Genomic DNA, 16293 nt, shown 5'->3' on the forward strand with positions numbered 1-16293 from the left:
AAACGCACTTGTCTCCATTCACACTTTTTCTAGTTTTTTTTTTAGTTTTTTATTACAATTTTGTATTTCTACTTTGTAAAATAAAAAAGTGACAAAGTAGTTGATAGAAGTGTAAGATTTTCTTTTGCTTTTACGCTATTGCAAATGTCAGAAATAAAAAAAAATGTGACGAACACAATGACAAATTTATTTAGACAACGCATGCAGTGGACTACAATATCATGCTGTAAATGATTTAGGCAACAAGAAAATGACACTAGGGGGTGTGCAGTGAACTAAACACGCCAGTGAACTTAAATCCTAATTAATTAATTAATTCACAAAACACCCCATTCACACACACACACACACACAAAAAAAACTGCAATCCACGCCAGCATACTCCCAAAATACAATTGCAGCACATGGGACCCATCCACGAGGTGTAGCCTACAGAACGAGGGAGAAGATTATTCCTCACAATCAGCATCAATCGTTGACAAACACATAAAGTCTGCATTGTCAGCGTCTCATGTTGGCAGAGCAAACAGTCCTGAAATCAGCCATGTAGCAGCAGAACAGTGAATGAGTGGCAGTACTCTCCGCACTGAGGTTACGGTGTCACTAAAAGGCAGACAGCCCTAACTCTATTACCTCACATTTACCCCCCTAGGCTAACTATCTGTATATCTGCATCTCTAGAGATCACTTTCCCCAGTCACCACCTCTCTGTATCCTTGCAGTCTCCCCCATCTAAAGCCTTCTCCTCCCCACAGGTGAAAGCAATCAAGTCGGGCTGCCCTTTAACAGCCCATTAGAAATTCACCACTTTCTAATTGAGTAGCCTGAGTAGTCAGGGAGAATGGTAACGCACACCACAGAACTAATTAGAAATATAGAGAGATAGGCTAAATAATAAATTTCAACAGATGTACGGTCGTTGTAAAAATGTCAAACAAGTTCAGATCGCAAAGAAAGATTTAATGCAAATATAGGCTTTAGTGTAGGTTGTTGTAACAACAGAACTCTGTGTATTTGACATTTATCTGTGATTGTGTAGTAGGCTACATGCCGAGTTTTATTTGTAGTAGACAAATGTGGCTAGCGTGTATCACAGTTTGAGAGATCTAGCACAAACAACCACTGAGTTACTGTTGCTCAAACTAAAAGTTAGGCTACTACCATATGTCGGTCTCCCCCTGTTACAATTTATTTCAGGAAAGACAAATCTAGTTTTACTAGAATTATTCTTCTCCTAATTCAATCATTTTTATTTATAGTCAGTGGACATTTTAGTATGATAAATATTCTAATAGTATTTAGACAACTATAATAAAGAAAAATGACTTTATTTGAATTGCTGATGTAAAATCAGGGTTGTGTGTGTGTGTGTGTGTGTGTGTGTGTGTGTGTGTGTGTGTGTGTGTGTGTGTGTGTGTGTGTGTGTGTGTGTGTGTGTCGCTCGCGCGGTTGGGGCGTGGCCATGAGCTGTGATGTACAGTCAGAGCTCTGTCTGTTTTCCGCGAGCTGCTTGAAAAGCCATGTGTTGCGCTGACGGTGCACAGATTACTTCACTACTGCTTCTGCAACATTGCACCATAAGACACAGATGCAAGGCAGTTTAAAGAGGGACGTCAAAAAACAAAAACAGCTCTGAAGGGTAAGTATTTGCACACTACCTCTTCCAAATTATATAGGTTATTGTGACTTTCTTTAATAAACTTATTTTCGTCAGTGGGAACTTCTAGGAATCTGTCAGAAATTATAAAATGTACCTCTATCTGCCTCTAATGGTTTTAAATATTTCTCTTCAGGGAATTAATGCAAATAATGTTTTTTTTTTACACCAACAGATGGCCATGTTGGCAAATCACAAACTTTGGAGATCCGTGGATTATTGTTATTTTACCAGTGGACAAGCACCACAGAGTGACAGACAGACTCATGACATCCTAACTAGCCTACTGTCTAAAGGTGTTTCTCTGTGAAGTGTGCAGCAATGGATTCTCTATACATTGCTATAGAGCTGGTGATCGCCGTACTGTCAATCGCTGGCAATGTGCTGGTGTGCTGGGCTGTGGCCATCAACTCCACTCTCAAGAACGCCACCAATTACTTTCTGGTGTCACTGGCCGTGGCGGATATTCTGGTTGGCTGTCTTGCCATCCCTTTTGCCATCACTATAAGCATTGGTCTGCGCTCAGACTTTTATGGATGTCTTTTCCTGGCGTGTTTTGTTCTGGTACTGACTCAAAGTTCAATATTTAGTCTTCTTGCGGTTGCCATCGACAGATATCTGGCTGTAAAAATCCCCCTGAGGTGAGTGTTTTACGCTTAATTTGTATTTCCTTTTCATTGTCACTGAATTATTAATTACTAGTACCTATCCTACCTATGACTCTTTATTCTTAAATTACAATGGTAAAATAGGTAGCTATATATACCTAAACAGTTTAAACAGCTGTTTTGAAAGAGGCTTAGGCATTTACACGCGCGTGTACAACATTCCGCGCGTGACAACATGGCATGAATCTGTTCTTCAATGTCTTTGGCATTTTCAGCAGTACTTTTTTCATTAGCATTATTTAGTTTATTCATCTTTATCAACACAACAAAATGACCATCATTTTTTCTAAAAGGCGGTTATATCGAGTAACCATTATTTAGTTTATTCAAACACACAACAAAATGACTATCATCTTTTCTGAAAGGCGGTTATATTGAGTAACCACCTGAGATAGAGGGAGATAGATGGGATCAATTTGACGCTCGTGCGTTTGTTGCAATTCGTTCGAAGTTCATCTAGTTCATCAAAGTTAAAACACAGAACGACTTATTCAGGACACAGGACAGCACGAAGATGACACACGCAGTCACAGGACTGAAGCTAAACTCGGCTTCCTGAAATGGATATATCGGTCTGATTTTCTTAATCTGTGTTAATCTGTTAATCTCATGAGGGCGTTTGAAAAGAAGGTTGTTTGTTGTCAAAGAAGAAGCCCCTAATGATTAAGGACAGGACTATGACAACAAACTTTAACGATTAGGATTAAGGAAAAAAAAGGGGGGGCCAACAAAGAGAAGATAAGTGGCAATTCTAAAGTACAATTAAATCTGGAATATATATTCTACATAATAAATAAAAAGTTTATCATCGTTGCATTGCACATAATTAGGACCAAGGTAAATAAGCAGTGTTTTGTTTTTTGTTTTACTCTTTGAATGTTACACTAGCTAAAATGTAAATGTTGTCAAACCTGAAACGTTAGAGTGACACCTTTTTACACTGTTCAGTGTTGCTCGTGCTGTCCTATTTCTTCTGAATAAGTGGACATCATTGGAAAGAATAAAGAAAGGAATAAACTACATATTGACTGGTAAACAAAGCAAGTGTGCATGTAATTGCTGTAGCAATTACTGAAAATGAATACGCAGGGCTTGGGTTTCACTTCCATAGCCAACACTGTGAATCCAGATAAACTGCATCACCACAGGATTTAACACAGTGTTGGATGATAGTGTGGAATAGGGGCTTTTCTAGAGTTTGATCATCACAGGCATTATGCATTGAAACTATTTTACCATGGTAATCAATTATAACCAAATTAACTTCATCAATGCAAAATTTTAATTTTTCAAAACTTATACCTTATGTAATTAAAATTACTGAAAAAAAGAACTAATTCACTAGCATTGTCATGTGCAAACGTATTACCATTCATTACCTAAATTAAACAATCACTTCAAAAAGCTTTCACTCATGATGACTAAACCAGCCACAAACGATGGCAAATTAGAAGGCCTAAGCAAGCATTCTTTTAGCAGTTAAAGGAATAGTTCATCCAAAAATTCTGTAATTAATACAAACCCTCATGTCGTTCCAAACCCGTAAGACTCTCGTTCATCTTTGGAACACAAATAAATATATTTTTGATGAAATCTGAGAGCTTTCTGTACTATATTTTCTGTGCTTTCTCATTAGATTTTTTGACATGCGCACATTGCACAAATATAGTCTACAGTTTCCCGCTGTTTACGCATAATAACTATTCTCCTCCTACATTTGGTTATTTGTTTTAAACAGCAGACTTAATATCTATCTCTGATCATAATATGGAGACAATGAGCATATGAACCGTGTGCTTATATTTATCACACAGTAAAAATGCCCCTCCCCGCACCCAAAACCAGTCGTCGGTGGATGAGAATCCAAAAAACAAGGACTGGTGGGACGTTGTCCTGCCCCACTTCACAGACGCTGAGTAAAAGGAGAATTTTAGAATGACGGGAAACTCATTTTTATGACACTTTTTCAACAGGAAGAACAGCTCGTTCCGCACTCCATACACCATTAAACTATTTCTAAGTCATTGCACATGCGCAGTCCTTTTAGTTTTGGTTTTCAATCCGATCAAGTGGATTAGAAGAAGAATAAACCCCAACTTTCAATCAGATAAAAATTTAATTCGGATCTAGCTCAATTGGATTGATTAAAGTGTTTACATTGAAGGCTTTTCAGTCCGATCGAGCCGTCAATCCGATGGAATACTAATGGGTTATTTGGTTGCACCTACGCAACTACTACTTTGGTGCTTCAAAAAGTTCATAAAGAGATCATAAAACGAATCCATATGAATTGAGTAGTTAAAGCTACAATATGTAATTTTTTCGCCGCCAGAGGTCGCATTTTCAAAACAATAACAAAGATGAAGCTTGATGACGCTTTGAAGGAGAGTGAAACTATAGGAGATGTCGTTTTCACCATCCAGAGATATATAGAATTCACGAATCATATAAATGATCTATCAGCTAATAAATTCGTTTTTGTATTACCTGTGCATTTGATCACACTTTGTTATGTCACCGTAATGAATTAGCTGCCAGGAACGTGAAATGTAATGCTATATTAGCCTGTTACTAATATGTGACTATTTGTCAAATGATTTGGTGGGTTAATGCTGCGCAGTTTTACATGTTTAAAACAATCGTACTAAAAGTACGTTTGAACAAACCCACAGTATTTGCAAGTAATGCCTAAATATTTTTGTGCAACACACTTAATTTCACTGCTATAGACTTGGTCACCAGACTTACCAGACACCAAAAAGCGTTACTGAAGTACAAACAAAGTGCAATATAACTGTAGTGTACAATGAGTAATATATATTTGCTTACCTGTCTATTAAAACGCATGCGAGAGCGGAGTCTCTGTTTGTCACGAAGCTCTCCCCGTCCTGGAAACACCATGCCAATATTGATCCTTGTTTTATTTCTCAGTTTTTCCCAAAGCCTAAGTTTTTTTTTTTTTTTTGCCTAAGTTGATCTATGTTTACGTTTTTTGAGGGGATTTCCTGTACTCGCCAATCCATAATCGTGAACCATGATGACTGAACAACACAACAGCGGTTTGTGAGATATTGTATCAATGATATGCATACATAGATTGCTGATTAGCGGCTTACGTATAGCGGCCCATTGAAACAGCCGCTAATGAGGATTCTATGTATTGTGTCTATGGTTTCTACAAGCGGAAACCGAGGATAACGCGGATATTACGTCACTGATATGCGACAATGACCTGTATTTTGACGAGTCATTATTAAAAAATGGAATTTCTCTGGATTTACAAATCCTTGGGATCTTTTGGGATAATGTACTGTAAGTTCACAACTGCATGAAATATATCACACTGTGAAAGTGTTTTTTTTATTTTTTTATTACACAAATCTTACATATTGTACCTTTAACTCAACATTTTCTGAAGAGACACAATCTCTTTATATGGACATATTTAATGTAGGCTTTTATTCACATTTAAACATCATTAACCATAAACATATACAGACGTTCAACCGAACCATCTTGACAAACTAACTTTTGTGAATGAACCTCATTGGTTCTTGCAGAAGCTCAAACGTGCTGCGTAACACATGAGAACGAACCTCATTGGTTCTTGCAGAAGCTTAAACGTGCTGTGTAACACATGAGAACGAACCTCATTGGTTCTTGCAGAAGCTCAAACGTGCTGCGTAACACATGAGAACGAACCTCATTGGTTCTTGCAGAAGCTTAAACGTGCTGTGTAACACATGAGAACGAACCTCATTGGTTCTTGCAGAAGCTCAAACGTGCTGCTTAACACGAGAATGAACCTCATTGGTTCTTGCAGAAGCTCAAACGTGCTGTGTAACACATGAGATTGAACCTCATTGGTTCTTGCAGAAGCTCAAACATGCTGCGTAACACGAGAATGAACCTCATTGGTTCTTGCAGAAGCTCAAACGTGCTGTGTAACACATGAGAACGAACCTCATTGGTTCTTGCAGAAGCTCAAACGTGCTGTGTAACACGAGAATGAACCTCATTGGTTCTTGCAGAAGCTCAAACGTGCTGCGTAACACGAGAATGAACCTCATTGGTTCTTGCAGAAGCTCAAACGTGCTGTGTAACACGAGAATTAACCTCATTGGTTCTTGCAGAAGCTCAAACGTGCTGCGTAACACGAGAATGAACCTCATTGGTTCTTGCATGTCAAGCGAACATGCTTGAGCCTCTGTTTACCACAACTGATGTGTGAGTTGATGGATGTTTATATGTGAATAAAAGCCTAAATTAAATCTGTTCATCATAAAAAGCGATCGAGTCTCTTTAGAAAATTTGAACTAAACCGCTCAATTCATTTGGATTAGTTTTGCGATCTCTTTTTGAACTTTTTGAAGTGTCAAAGTGGTAGTTGTGTAGCTGTCAATGTTGTGTAGCTGTCAATGGAGCTCTCAGATTTCATCAAAAATATAAATAAAAAAAATCTGAAGATGAACGAAAGTCTTACGGGTTTGGAAGACGTGGATGAGAAATTAGTGAGAGAATTAAAATTTTTGGGTGACAAACAAGCCCTTTAACAAGCTAAAATGAATTAGATATGGACAATGCAATGTCCTCATTCAACTAAATAATACAAATTCACATGCTACTCATCATCACAGCGATAAGAATTCCTCAGCTACAACGTCATATTATGAATAATCGTCTGACTGACAGTCAAGGATTCCACAAGGAGAAGCACAGCGAGTGTGCGGGCAAAGGCATATAATTGAAGAGGATTTTGGGGTATCAGCCTTCAAGTTTTAAATATTTAAAACTATATAAATAACATTAAATGAATAGGAAAGCCTATTTTCAGACGCTGACGCATATCTTCTGGTACCTACCTCATCAGACAATGATTTATCAGGTAACTTTACTGGGGCTCGTGCACTAGTAAAAGGGTCTAGCGGCGCCTCTGGTGTAAAATAAGGAAATGCTTACAGTATAGGTGACTTTAATGAAAGCCAGTGCATTCCAAATCATCTCAGATCCTGGGAGGTATTGTTACTCTTACTGTTTCATGGGCAAGATGAACGTATGTTTCTAGTTATGCCGTAGTTACTGGAAATACAGGCTTTTGGCATGATCGCTGTTAGTAGATGATCCAAGAGGAACCAAGTTTCCTCACAGTGCTGCCAAACAGTATTCCTGCTTCGGTTTTCCTTCACCAGACTGGACCACCACGTCTCTCTCTCATGCACACATTCTCCGCTCTCATCTGTCTGTCTCTCTCCATCTCTTTTCCTGCGTATAAACACAAAATCTCAGTCTGACTGTTTAGCTGCATGTCCTCTGGCTGAAGGATTTAAATAGGGTTCAAGTTTTCTAAAACAGTAAGCTGCTATTATATAAATGTACCGGTAAGCGTGGGCTTGAATCAGTTAGTAGCATCTTTTTCCTCTGAGTCATTGGTTTTAACATAAGAAGAGGTGGTTAGTGGCAGGACTTTCCCTTAGTGGTAAGTCACACATGTGTGTTCACACATCATAATGTGTTTTTAATACAGCCAGATGCTGTTTTACTTGCTTCTCTTTAAAGGGTTAGTTCACCTTAGGGTTAATTTTTTTTATAAATCTTTTTGATGAACTATCCATTTAATGTTCTTATTTAGCATTCAATGACCCTAAAAAATTAGATAATAAGTAAGTTACAGAAAAGTGGGTTGATAAACCATTATAGGTCAATGTATTGATATATTTTTTATTTATTTTTGTGAAGAAAAAAAAAATCCATTGGTATTTTTTGTCACAGTGTGAATTTAGGACAATGCCCAATGATCATTAATCAAGTTTGGAATCAAAATTATTTGGAGTTTGGAGTGCTGCTGGCCTTTTTTCTTTGGCAACATAATCTGTTTTGGGGACTAAGTATTCTTTTCATATTTTTCACCTGCTCACATTGTTAAGAGCAAAGCGGCTGAGACCTTCTTCCTTTAGTGCCATTTTGTCAACTGTTTTCACTTACACTAGAGCATGTTGGCAGAGATCTTTGGTTTAAAGCGGAAGAGAGGCAGCTGAAGAACTGAAGGGTTAGAGGAGGGATTTGTGTGCGGAATAGAATGAAGGGGTGAAAGAAAGTGAGGGTGATTGGGATGCCAGCGGGTTGTTGTCATGCCACAACTAATCCACTTTTCCCTCCATTCATGTGCCCTAAGAGTAGAGGGAAGCTGGCACTGAGAGATAGAGAAAAGTGTTAAAGCTGAAAGAAGTGTCTAACAAAAGGAGACTGTGCTCTTGGAGCTAAATGCAATTACATCATGTATCCTTGAATCTGAAACAAACAAATATTTTAGATGGTATGGTTTAAATTATGCCAAGGATGGAGAAAATAATGTGCAGAATTAGAAGTCAAAGCAGCGGCACATGACTACACATTAAACCATGATGCTGACATCTTTCCTAAGCTCTTTCCCATGATTCTAGAGTATAGGAATTGCTAAGATGGTCACTTTAGGGTGTTTTGGGTGCTAGGTGTTTACTGACTTCAGCTGAACCATCACCCTGTTTTCTTTTAAAGTTGCTAGATGAAATGAACGGTTTGCATTATTGAATACTGTTCCTGTTATCACTGTAAAGCTGCTTTGAAACAATCAGTATTATAAAGCGCTATATAAATAAAGGTGACAACTAGCCCAAGTCAAAACACCCACCCCCAAATCACTGTCATGAGTTCTTGTCTGTAAATGACTCCTTCAGTGTAAGTCTGAGATTGAGATTTTCTTTTAAACTGTTCTATCTCACAATTGAAAATCATTAGTCCAGTGCTTGGCTGCATTTTTTTTTTTTAGTTTTGAGTACATAACCGCACACATGCGGTTCAAGCACAAGCGTTACAAGTTATGCATCAAAGTTTGATTAGTAAGACGTTTGTTTAAATCAATAAGCCAATACGGCTTTACTATTGTAGTATTATACTGTAGTATTTTTTATTCATATTCTTGTATTTATATATTCAGTTTTCCTTTCAGTTTTAGTATTAGTAATTGTATGCACTTTTATCATAGTTTTTTGTTGTTGTTAATATTTCTGAACAGCTGCAATTTCAACTTTGGGTTTTACGTTTTTCGTCTAATATTTATTAGATTATTTCGGAATTTTGAATAGTTTTAGTTAAGAATAACAACACTGCCCTAAATGTATCGGAACAGTAACAGTATTGCTTGTGCTACATAATGTAGTTATCTGCAGGCAAACTCGTTGTTTTCTCAGTGCTTTCCCAACCCCCTCTCTATCTGTCACTGGGGCAGCACCACTGACGGCCGTGGCAGTCCAGGTCTCACAGAGAAAGGTTATGGTGGGTGCGATGAATAATGCACCTTGTGTATTACTCATTTAGTCCATCAGTAGAAGCAGAATCAGAGCTGTCTGAGGATGCCTGATGAAGCATCTCCAAGTGAAAGCTGAAGCCATCAGTCACTTGAGTGTTTATGTTAAGCTCTTTTCTCCTCTCCCTCTTGCCCTCTCAAATTTACTATATATATACAAATACAGGAGTAGGTGGACATTCAAGTCACAATTAAACATTCATAAATGTCATTACACTATAGACAAAATATAATGCTACTTGATGCAAACAAATGATTCATAAGTATTTAGTCAGAACCAGCTTCCTTTTTTTTTTGGTGTTGCAACTTGCAGTGATTTTTAGTGGATGCATGTTCAAAAAGTTCACACAGGTATAGCTCACTACTAAAGTTTGACAACCACAAAGTGGCCTTTTCTTTTTGTAATTATATTTATTTTGAACAATATATCTGTTGAAACCTCAGAGTAGAATATAAAAATTATGAAATATATAAGGAAATAAAATAACTTTAAACTTAAAGGGTTAGTTCACCCAAAAATGAAAATAATGTCATTAATGACTCACCCTCATGTCGTTCTAAGCCCGTAAGACCTCCGTTCATCTTCGGAACACAGTTTAAGATATTTTAGATTTAGTCCGAGAGCTTTCTGTACCTCCATTGAAACTGTATATACAGTATACTGGCAATGTCCATAAAGGTAATAAAAAGATCATCAAAGTAGTCCATGTGACATCAGTGGGTTAGTTAGAAGTTTTTGAAGCATCGAAAATACTTTTTGGTCCAAAAATAACACAAAATAAGACTTTATTCAGCATTGTATTCTCTCCCAGGTCTGTTGTGAATCTGCGTTCAGGACTCCGCAGTGACGCTGCTGACGGAAGACGCTGATGACGTGTTATCTGGTGCGCCCGAGCTTCGTTTACAGTCTGAGGGAGACGCACGCTATATTCAAGCTATTCTACATTGTTTGCGTGGATATCATTTTTTTAATGGGGCGTAAATGTGCATGTCGCGGATGAGACACTTTTACAGCGTGCGTTTCCCTCAGACTGTAAACGAAGCTCGGGCGCACCAGAAATACACGTCATCAGCGTCTTACGCCATCAGCGTAACTGTGAAGGATTGACAACAGACAAGGGAGAGACTACAATGCTGAATAAAGTCTTATTTTGTGTTATTTTTGGACCAAAAAGTATTTTCGATGCTTCAAAAACTTCTAACTAACCCACTGATGTCACATGGACTACTTTGATGATCTTTTTATTACCTTTATGGACATGGCCAGTATACTGTATATACAGTTTCAATGGAGGGACAGAATGCTCTCGGACTAAATCTAAAATATCTTAAACTGTGTTCCGAAGATGAACGGAGGTCTTACGGGCTTAGAACGACATGAGGGTGAGTCATTAATGACATTATTTTCATTTTTGGGTGAACTAACCCTTTAAGCTTTTTGTATTTTATTAAATGAATGTATGAAATGAGTGGGATCCAAAATTCTAGAAGCACACTGAAATAAATGAATAAATAATCACTAATCAAATAAGTAAATTTGTGACATTGCTCACGTGGCTCTTTGTACAAATGGTCAGATGTTCTAATGCTTTGGAACATCATTTGGTTTGTCCCTTTTTTGCATTTATTTTACTAATGCACATAAATGCAAAATTTGTATTTAAAAAAAAAAAAAAGGATTTTTACTAGTATTCTCAGACTTTTGGACCCCAGTGTACAATATAATGAACTCAACCACTAGCCAAATGTTTAGCCAAAATTTGCTACGTCTTTATTTATTCATCTTTGTTTCTCTGTTCAGGTATAAGGAGCTTGTCACTGGGAAAAGGGCAAGAGAGATCATTGCCATTTTATGGATCTTATCCTTTATCATCGGACTCATCCCATTTGTGGGCTGGAACCGTAAAGACTTATCCTGCTCCAGAAACGAAAGTGGCTCTATACAGTCTGGCAACAGCAGTGACATTGAAACAGGCTTCTTGCAAAGCTGCTGCCTCAAGTGCTTCTTCGAGAATGTGGTGGACATGAGCTACATGGTGTACTTCAACTTCTTTGGTTGTGTGCTGCCGCCTCTGCTTATCATGCTGGGCATTTACATTAAGATATTCACAGTAGCACGTAAACAGCTCCGTCAGATCGAGCTCAAATGCAGCGTGAGTAATGGCGAGAATCACCACCATGGCCTGCTGCAACGGGAGATTCGTGCCGCTAAATCGCTCTCCATCATCGTGGGCCTGTTCGCTCTCTGTTGGCTGCCTGTGCACATCTTGAACTGCCTCACTCTCTTCTACAGCGAGCTGGAGAAACCCAGTTTCGTCATGAACACTGCCATCATCCTCTCGCACGCCAACTCCGCCGTCAATCCCATTATCTACGCCTACCGTATTCAGGAGTTCAGATTCACTTTCAGGAAGATTCTGAACCGCCATTTCCTTTGTCGACGCGAGGAGTTGTATCGCAGCTCCACTGGAAGCAGCATTCACAGAGACCAGATTACAATGACCATTGACCCTCTGCTATAGAAGTCTTTGTCCACATTTTTGAGAGAAATGTTTACAGGCCAATGAACTGCAAACAAACAGAGTCATAATCATGTCTAGCGTGGCCCACTATTCATGAAGACCTTTGACATTGGGGACACGCTTGAACATTTTCAGGATTAAAATGTGAAGAAAAAAAAACTATATCACTACAAATCTGTGGAAATATTTATAGATTGCATTTCCAAGCACTAACAAACTTGAGCAGCGGCCTTAGGTCAAGTTAAGTGTTTATATTAACACAGGAATGAAAGCTAAGAGCTGTCAGTGTGTCTCTGGAAATGCTGAACAATGAACTGAACCACATATATGTGGTAAATTGTAACCTAAATGAAGATCCTGTAGAACAGTAATCTTGGGCAGCTTTAGTTCAATCTTCAATGATCTCAAGTCTGTAGAACAGCCCACTGAACAATCTGAAATTATAAGGCACATCTGCTGAATACACCACCCTGGAACAGGGCACACAAAGAAACCATGTCTGTCTGACTGATTGAATGTATTAGGACTTTTAAAAAAAAAAATTATGATTGAGACTAAGACTGCTCCTCAATCTGAATATACATGGGGTAAAGGCTAATTTATGAACCCATATCAGAAAGAAAATCCATCATAAAACCATGTTGTACACCACCAATGATGAAAAATTACCTGACTTTTAGTCTTTTCATTATTTAAAAGGCATGTTTTCCAAGGTGTTACACTTCAGCAGTACTGGTCAGTCCACAGCTCCGTTAACTTCAATTTCATATCTGAAACCAAAATGACTCCCTCAGAAATCTCAATACACATACTGTAGAGTGACCTCAATAGTATTTGGACAGGCACACCTCAAAATGTATTGCATTACAAAACAAAAAGTGTCATAATTTTCTTAATCTGAATTTTTGTAATTTTATTTTATAATATAAAAACTAATAAATATTCTTTCAAATAAATGTAGCTTTGAAGGAGGTTCTGTTGACATGACCATTATGCTCTCTTTCTTTCTAACATCTACACTGTGGGGTCCAAAAATCTATTGTAATTTACAGGCAAAGCATTATGAAATCGTTTACGTGTGGTTTGCGACATAGCTTCTGTCAAATCCAATACAGCTGACAGCTTCATCTGTCAACAAAAGTTTCTTTGTGAGCTCTTCATTACATTGTGCCTCATTTACAAAACAATATGCAGTCAAATTCTTAGAACAAGCTTATAACCCTCCGGCTCGATCCACGATGCCATTAAAAATAAACCATCCACTCATTCCTGATGCTGATCCTTCTGAAGTCTCTACACAATGAGCTGTTTGAACAGGACGCGTCAAAACAATTGTTCCTTTATGTTTATTAACTCTTTTAATTTGTTATCTTGTCTGCAGACTCAAGTGTGTGGAGTACGTCAGAAAGTGAACAGGCATCTGTATACAAATAAGCTTTTATTTGCTTTTGATGCAACGCTCGCATCAGGTGTAGGAAAGTGTCGGCCGTTAAGCCACTGAATGCCAGTGGGTGGTGCAAACTATTCGTCGATGTCTTGCTCTGGAGGCAGGCATATGCAAATAGATTTGCCCGTGTGACGTCACAAATCTCACAATATCCAAACAAGACATTTTTGGAGCTTGATAAAAAAACTAAAAATCTTTATTTTAGAACCTTAAAATTAGATTTGAATCCCAGATTTTCACTATGGTCTCAGACATTTGGAGCTCAGTTTCCCCAGATGTGAATGTCCATGTTTCTGTTGTCTGTCTAATGTGTCACAGCCCTTAGGAACACATTTGTTATGGAATGTCTGGCTGTGACAAACTACCCAGACTGAAACAACAGCAGCTGACCTGGAGCAAAGACTGAGTGTCCTCTAGAGTGAGATTTACAGTGTCACCACTGGAACTGGATAGTTTATAATGCTCTGTACTGTCAATACTTGCAACCCTGTTCTATAAATCACCAAGCACCTTTACAGTATAACCACAGATTTAGAGAGAGGTCTGATCTTCATTTATCAGGGCCTCAACTGGCTCATCTAGGCTACATATTAAAGTATTACAAATATGGTTTATAAAATGATTGAAAATCTGAGAGCTGTGGCACATGTAGGTTAAAGTCTCCATCCCTCGCCAATTATTTATCTCGCCACTATATATCTGTCGAGTACAACTGACAAAATAAATAAATAAATTTTTATATTTAATTTGTCTTCTGAATAAATCCTGTTATTTAAAGAAAATTGAGTGCATTTACATTGTGCAGCATGTATGTCAGGTTATATTGTTAAAACCTGCAGCAAGAGGTTTTGTCCCACAACCGTGACAAGTGACAGACATTCTGTCATTCACTTAATTTCTATTTCTGTCATGTAGCCCTAGGTCCAGGATGAAAGCTCATTGGTCCAAATACTGTAGCTGTATATTAACAATCACTGATCATGGCTGTGATTGTGTCACAATCTTTTTTCTTCTTCTTCCTTTTAGTGTAAACAAATGACTTATCACTGGAAACAGCTGAATAAGACCGTGTGTGAATTTCATCAGCTCTGGTTTTGGTACCCAACTCAAACTGACAGATGCAATGATGCGTTTGTCCCTGACAATGACATGCCTTTTCCAACCGCCCCAAACTCAAACGAGTGCACATCCACAGCTGTGCCAACAGTCAAACCATGTTTCTATTTATTGAGGGGAAGAAAAACGCTCTCATTTTTGTGTTTTGTAGCTTCTAAATGATGTAAAAATGCAGATATATGTTACTATTCGTAAGGGCTAAACTACAGGAGTGTGCGAGACATTCCAATGGAGACGAATCTGTACTGCACTGCAACTGTTAGCTGACGTTTTATTCCTTTACTGAAGTGCTGTCTGGAGAAAGCGGTGAAACTGAAGGCCTTTTTACCAGTCCAGTGTAACTGAATTTTTTTCCTGCCTTTGGAGAAAAGAAAAAGAAAAAAAGTCTGCTTTCAAATGTGTATGTTTTTGACATGTGTATTTGTCACTAATCTACATACACTGTGATGTTCTCTTTATGTTGAAAAAGTTTCACGACAAAAACCTTTAGCATCAATTGGAGTCTTATTTAACAAATACATTATGTATGGTGAATTATTTTGTTAATAAAAGCAGTTTTGTATCTTTTGTGCCCTCTTCATATGAAAGTTGGACCGTTTTAGCTCAGCTCAACTGTGCTGCTAAATATCAGCGGCCCCCTTATTTAAAAAGAAAACGTGTGTCTGTATGTGTGTGTTGTGAGAAAGAGTGTACACGCAGCCTTTGTTCAAATAAACACACTTTTAACTGAGCCAAAGCATCAAAGTCCATGATTCTAGTCTAGCTTTAGTAGCTTATATACTCTAGTGCAAGTCAGAGTTTACCATATTTTAGTTCCCCAAATCATAATTAATTATTTTTGTAAGTGTCTTTAACTACTATGTACTGTATAAAACTTTTAATTAATCATTACAATGCACTTGTTGTGTACATACTAAGCATAAAAGACTAATAAATAAAAATAACTCCGTTTATCTACATCTTGAAAGAAGAAGTTCTGCTACCATAAGTAAATGTGCAGAATCAATATACAATAGGAAACGTTGTTTCTGCCAGTACATTGCATACTGGCAGAAATACATTTCACCTGATATATTTCTGTATCTTTCGCTTCCTCTTTCTTGTTCCATTTTTTGTATTTCAATGAGCAATTCAAACTTTTCTTTACATTAAATAAGTTCCCTTTTTGCATAGATGGAGCGTGAACAAACTCTTTAGGCTAGATGTGCTTCCTTCTTTAAAACACATTTAAAAAGAATATATTTTCAAGTTACATGTTACAAGAACTTGCACATCCCAGGATAAATAATTAGTTATTAAAGTGTCTACGTTCACAAACCACTATAATGTGAACAGAAGCATGCGTGATTTGGCATGTCACCAATAATAAATTTAATGCAGCAAATTAAAATTCTTAATGGATATATTACTAAAATGCAGAACTAAAAACTGGGGGAGGAAAACTCAGGAGTTGAGTTTTTCCAGCAGTAAGTGGATTTTAACTTAAACGCCTCTGATTAGCCATTGCGTTCAAGAAATGTTTGTGATTGTGTTTTGCAGCG

The 16293-nt window shown here is 37.7% G+C and overlaps 1 protein-coding gene across 1 annotated transcript; it reads left to right on the forward strand.

Moving 5' to 3' along the window:
* The first annotated feature begins 1476 nt into the window (after positions 1-1476).
* On the forward strand, positions 1477-15483 carry adora2b (adenosine A2b receptor). Its single transcript, XM_079608324.1, has 3 exons — positions 1477-1639; positions 1833-2298; positions 11469-15483. Exons 2-3 carry the CDS (start codon positions 1979-1981, stop codon positions 12187-12189), a joined length of 1041 nt encoding a protein of 346 aa, XP_079464450.1. The 5' UTR covers positions 1477-1639; positions 1833-1978; the 3' UTR covers positions 12190-15483.
* Positions 15484-16293: the final 810 nt, after the last annotated feature.

The sequence above is a fragment of the Phoxinus phoxinus genome (assembly GCF_949152265.1).
Source record: "Phoxinus phoxinus genome assembly, chromosome: 3".
In the NCBI taxonomy this organism is placed as follows: Eukaryota; Metazoa; Chordata; class Actinopteri; order Cypriniformes; family Leuciscidae; genus Phoxinus; species Phoxinus phoxinus.

Excerpts from the sequence above, each read along its gene's own strand:
- adora2b (XM_079608324.1), top strand. The coding sequence starts at position 1,979 with ATGGATTCTCTATACATTGCTATAGAGCTGGTGATCGCCGTACTGTCA. Across the intron at positions 2,299-11,468 it reads GCTGTAAAAATCCCCCTGAG|GTATAAGGAGCTTGTCACTG; the intron begins GTGAGTGTTTTA and ends TTCTCTGTTCAG.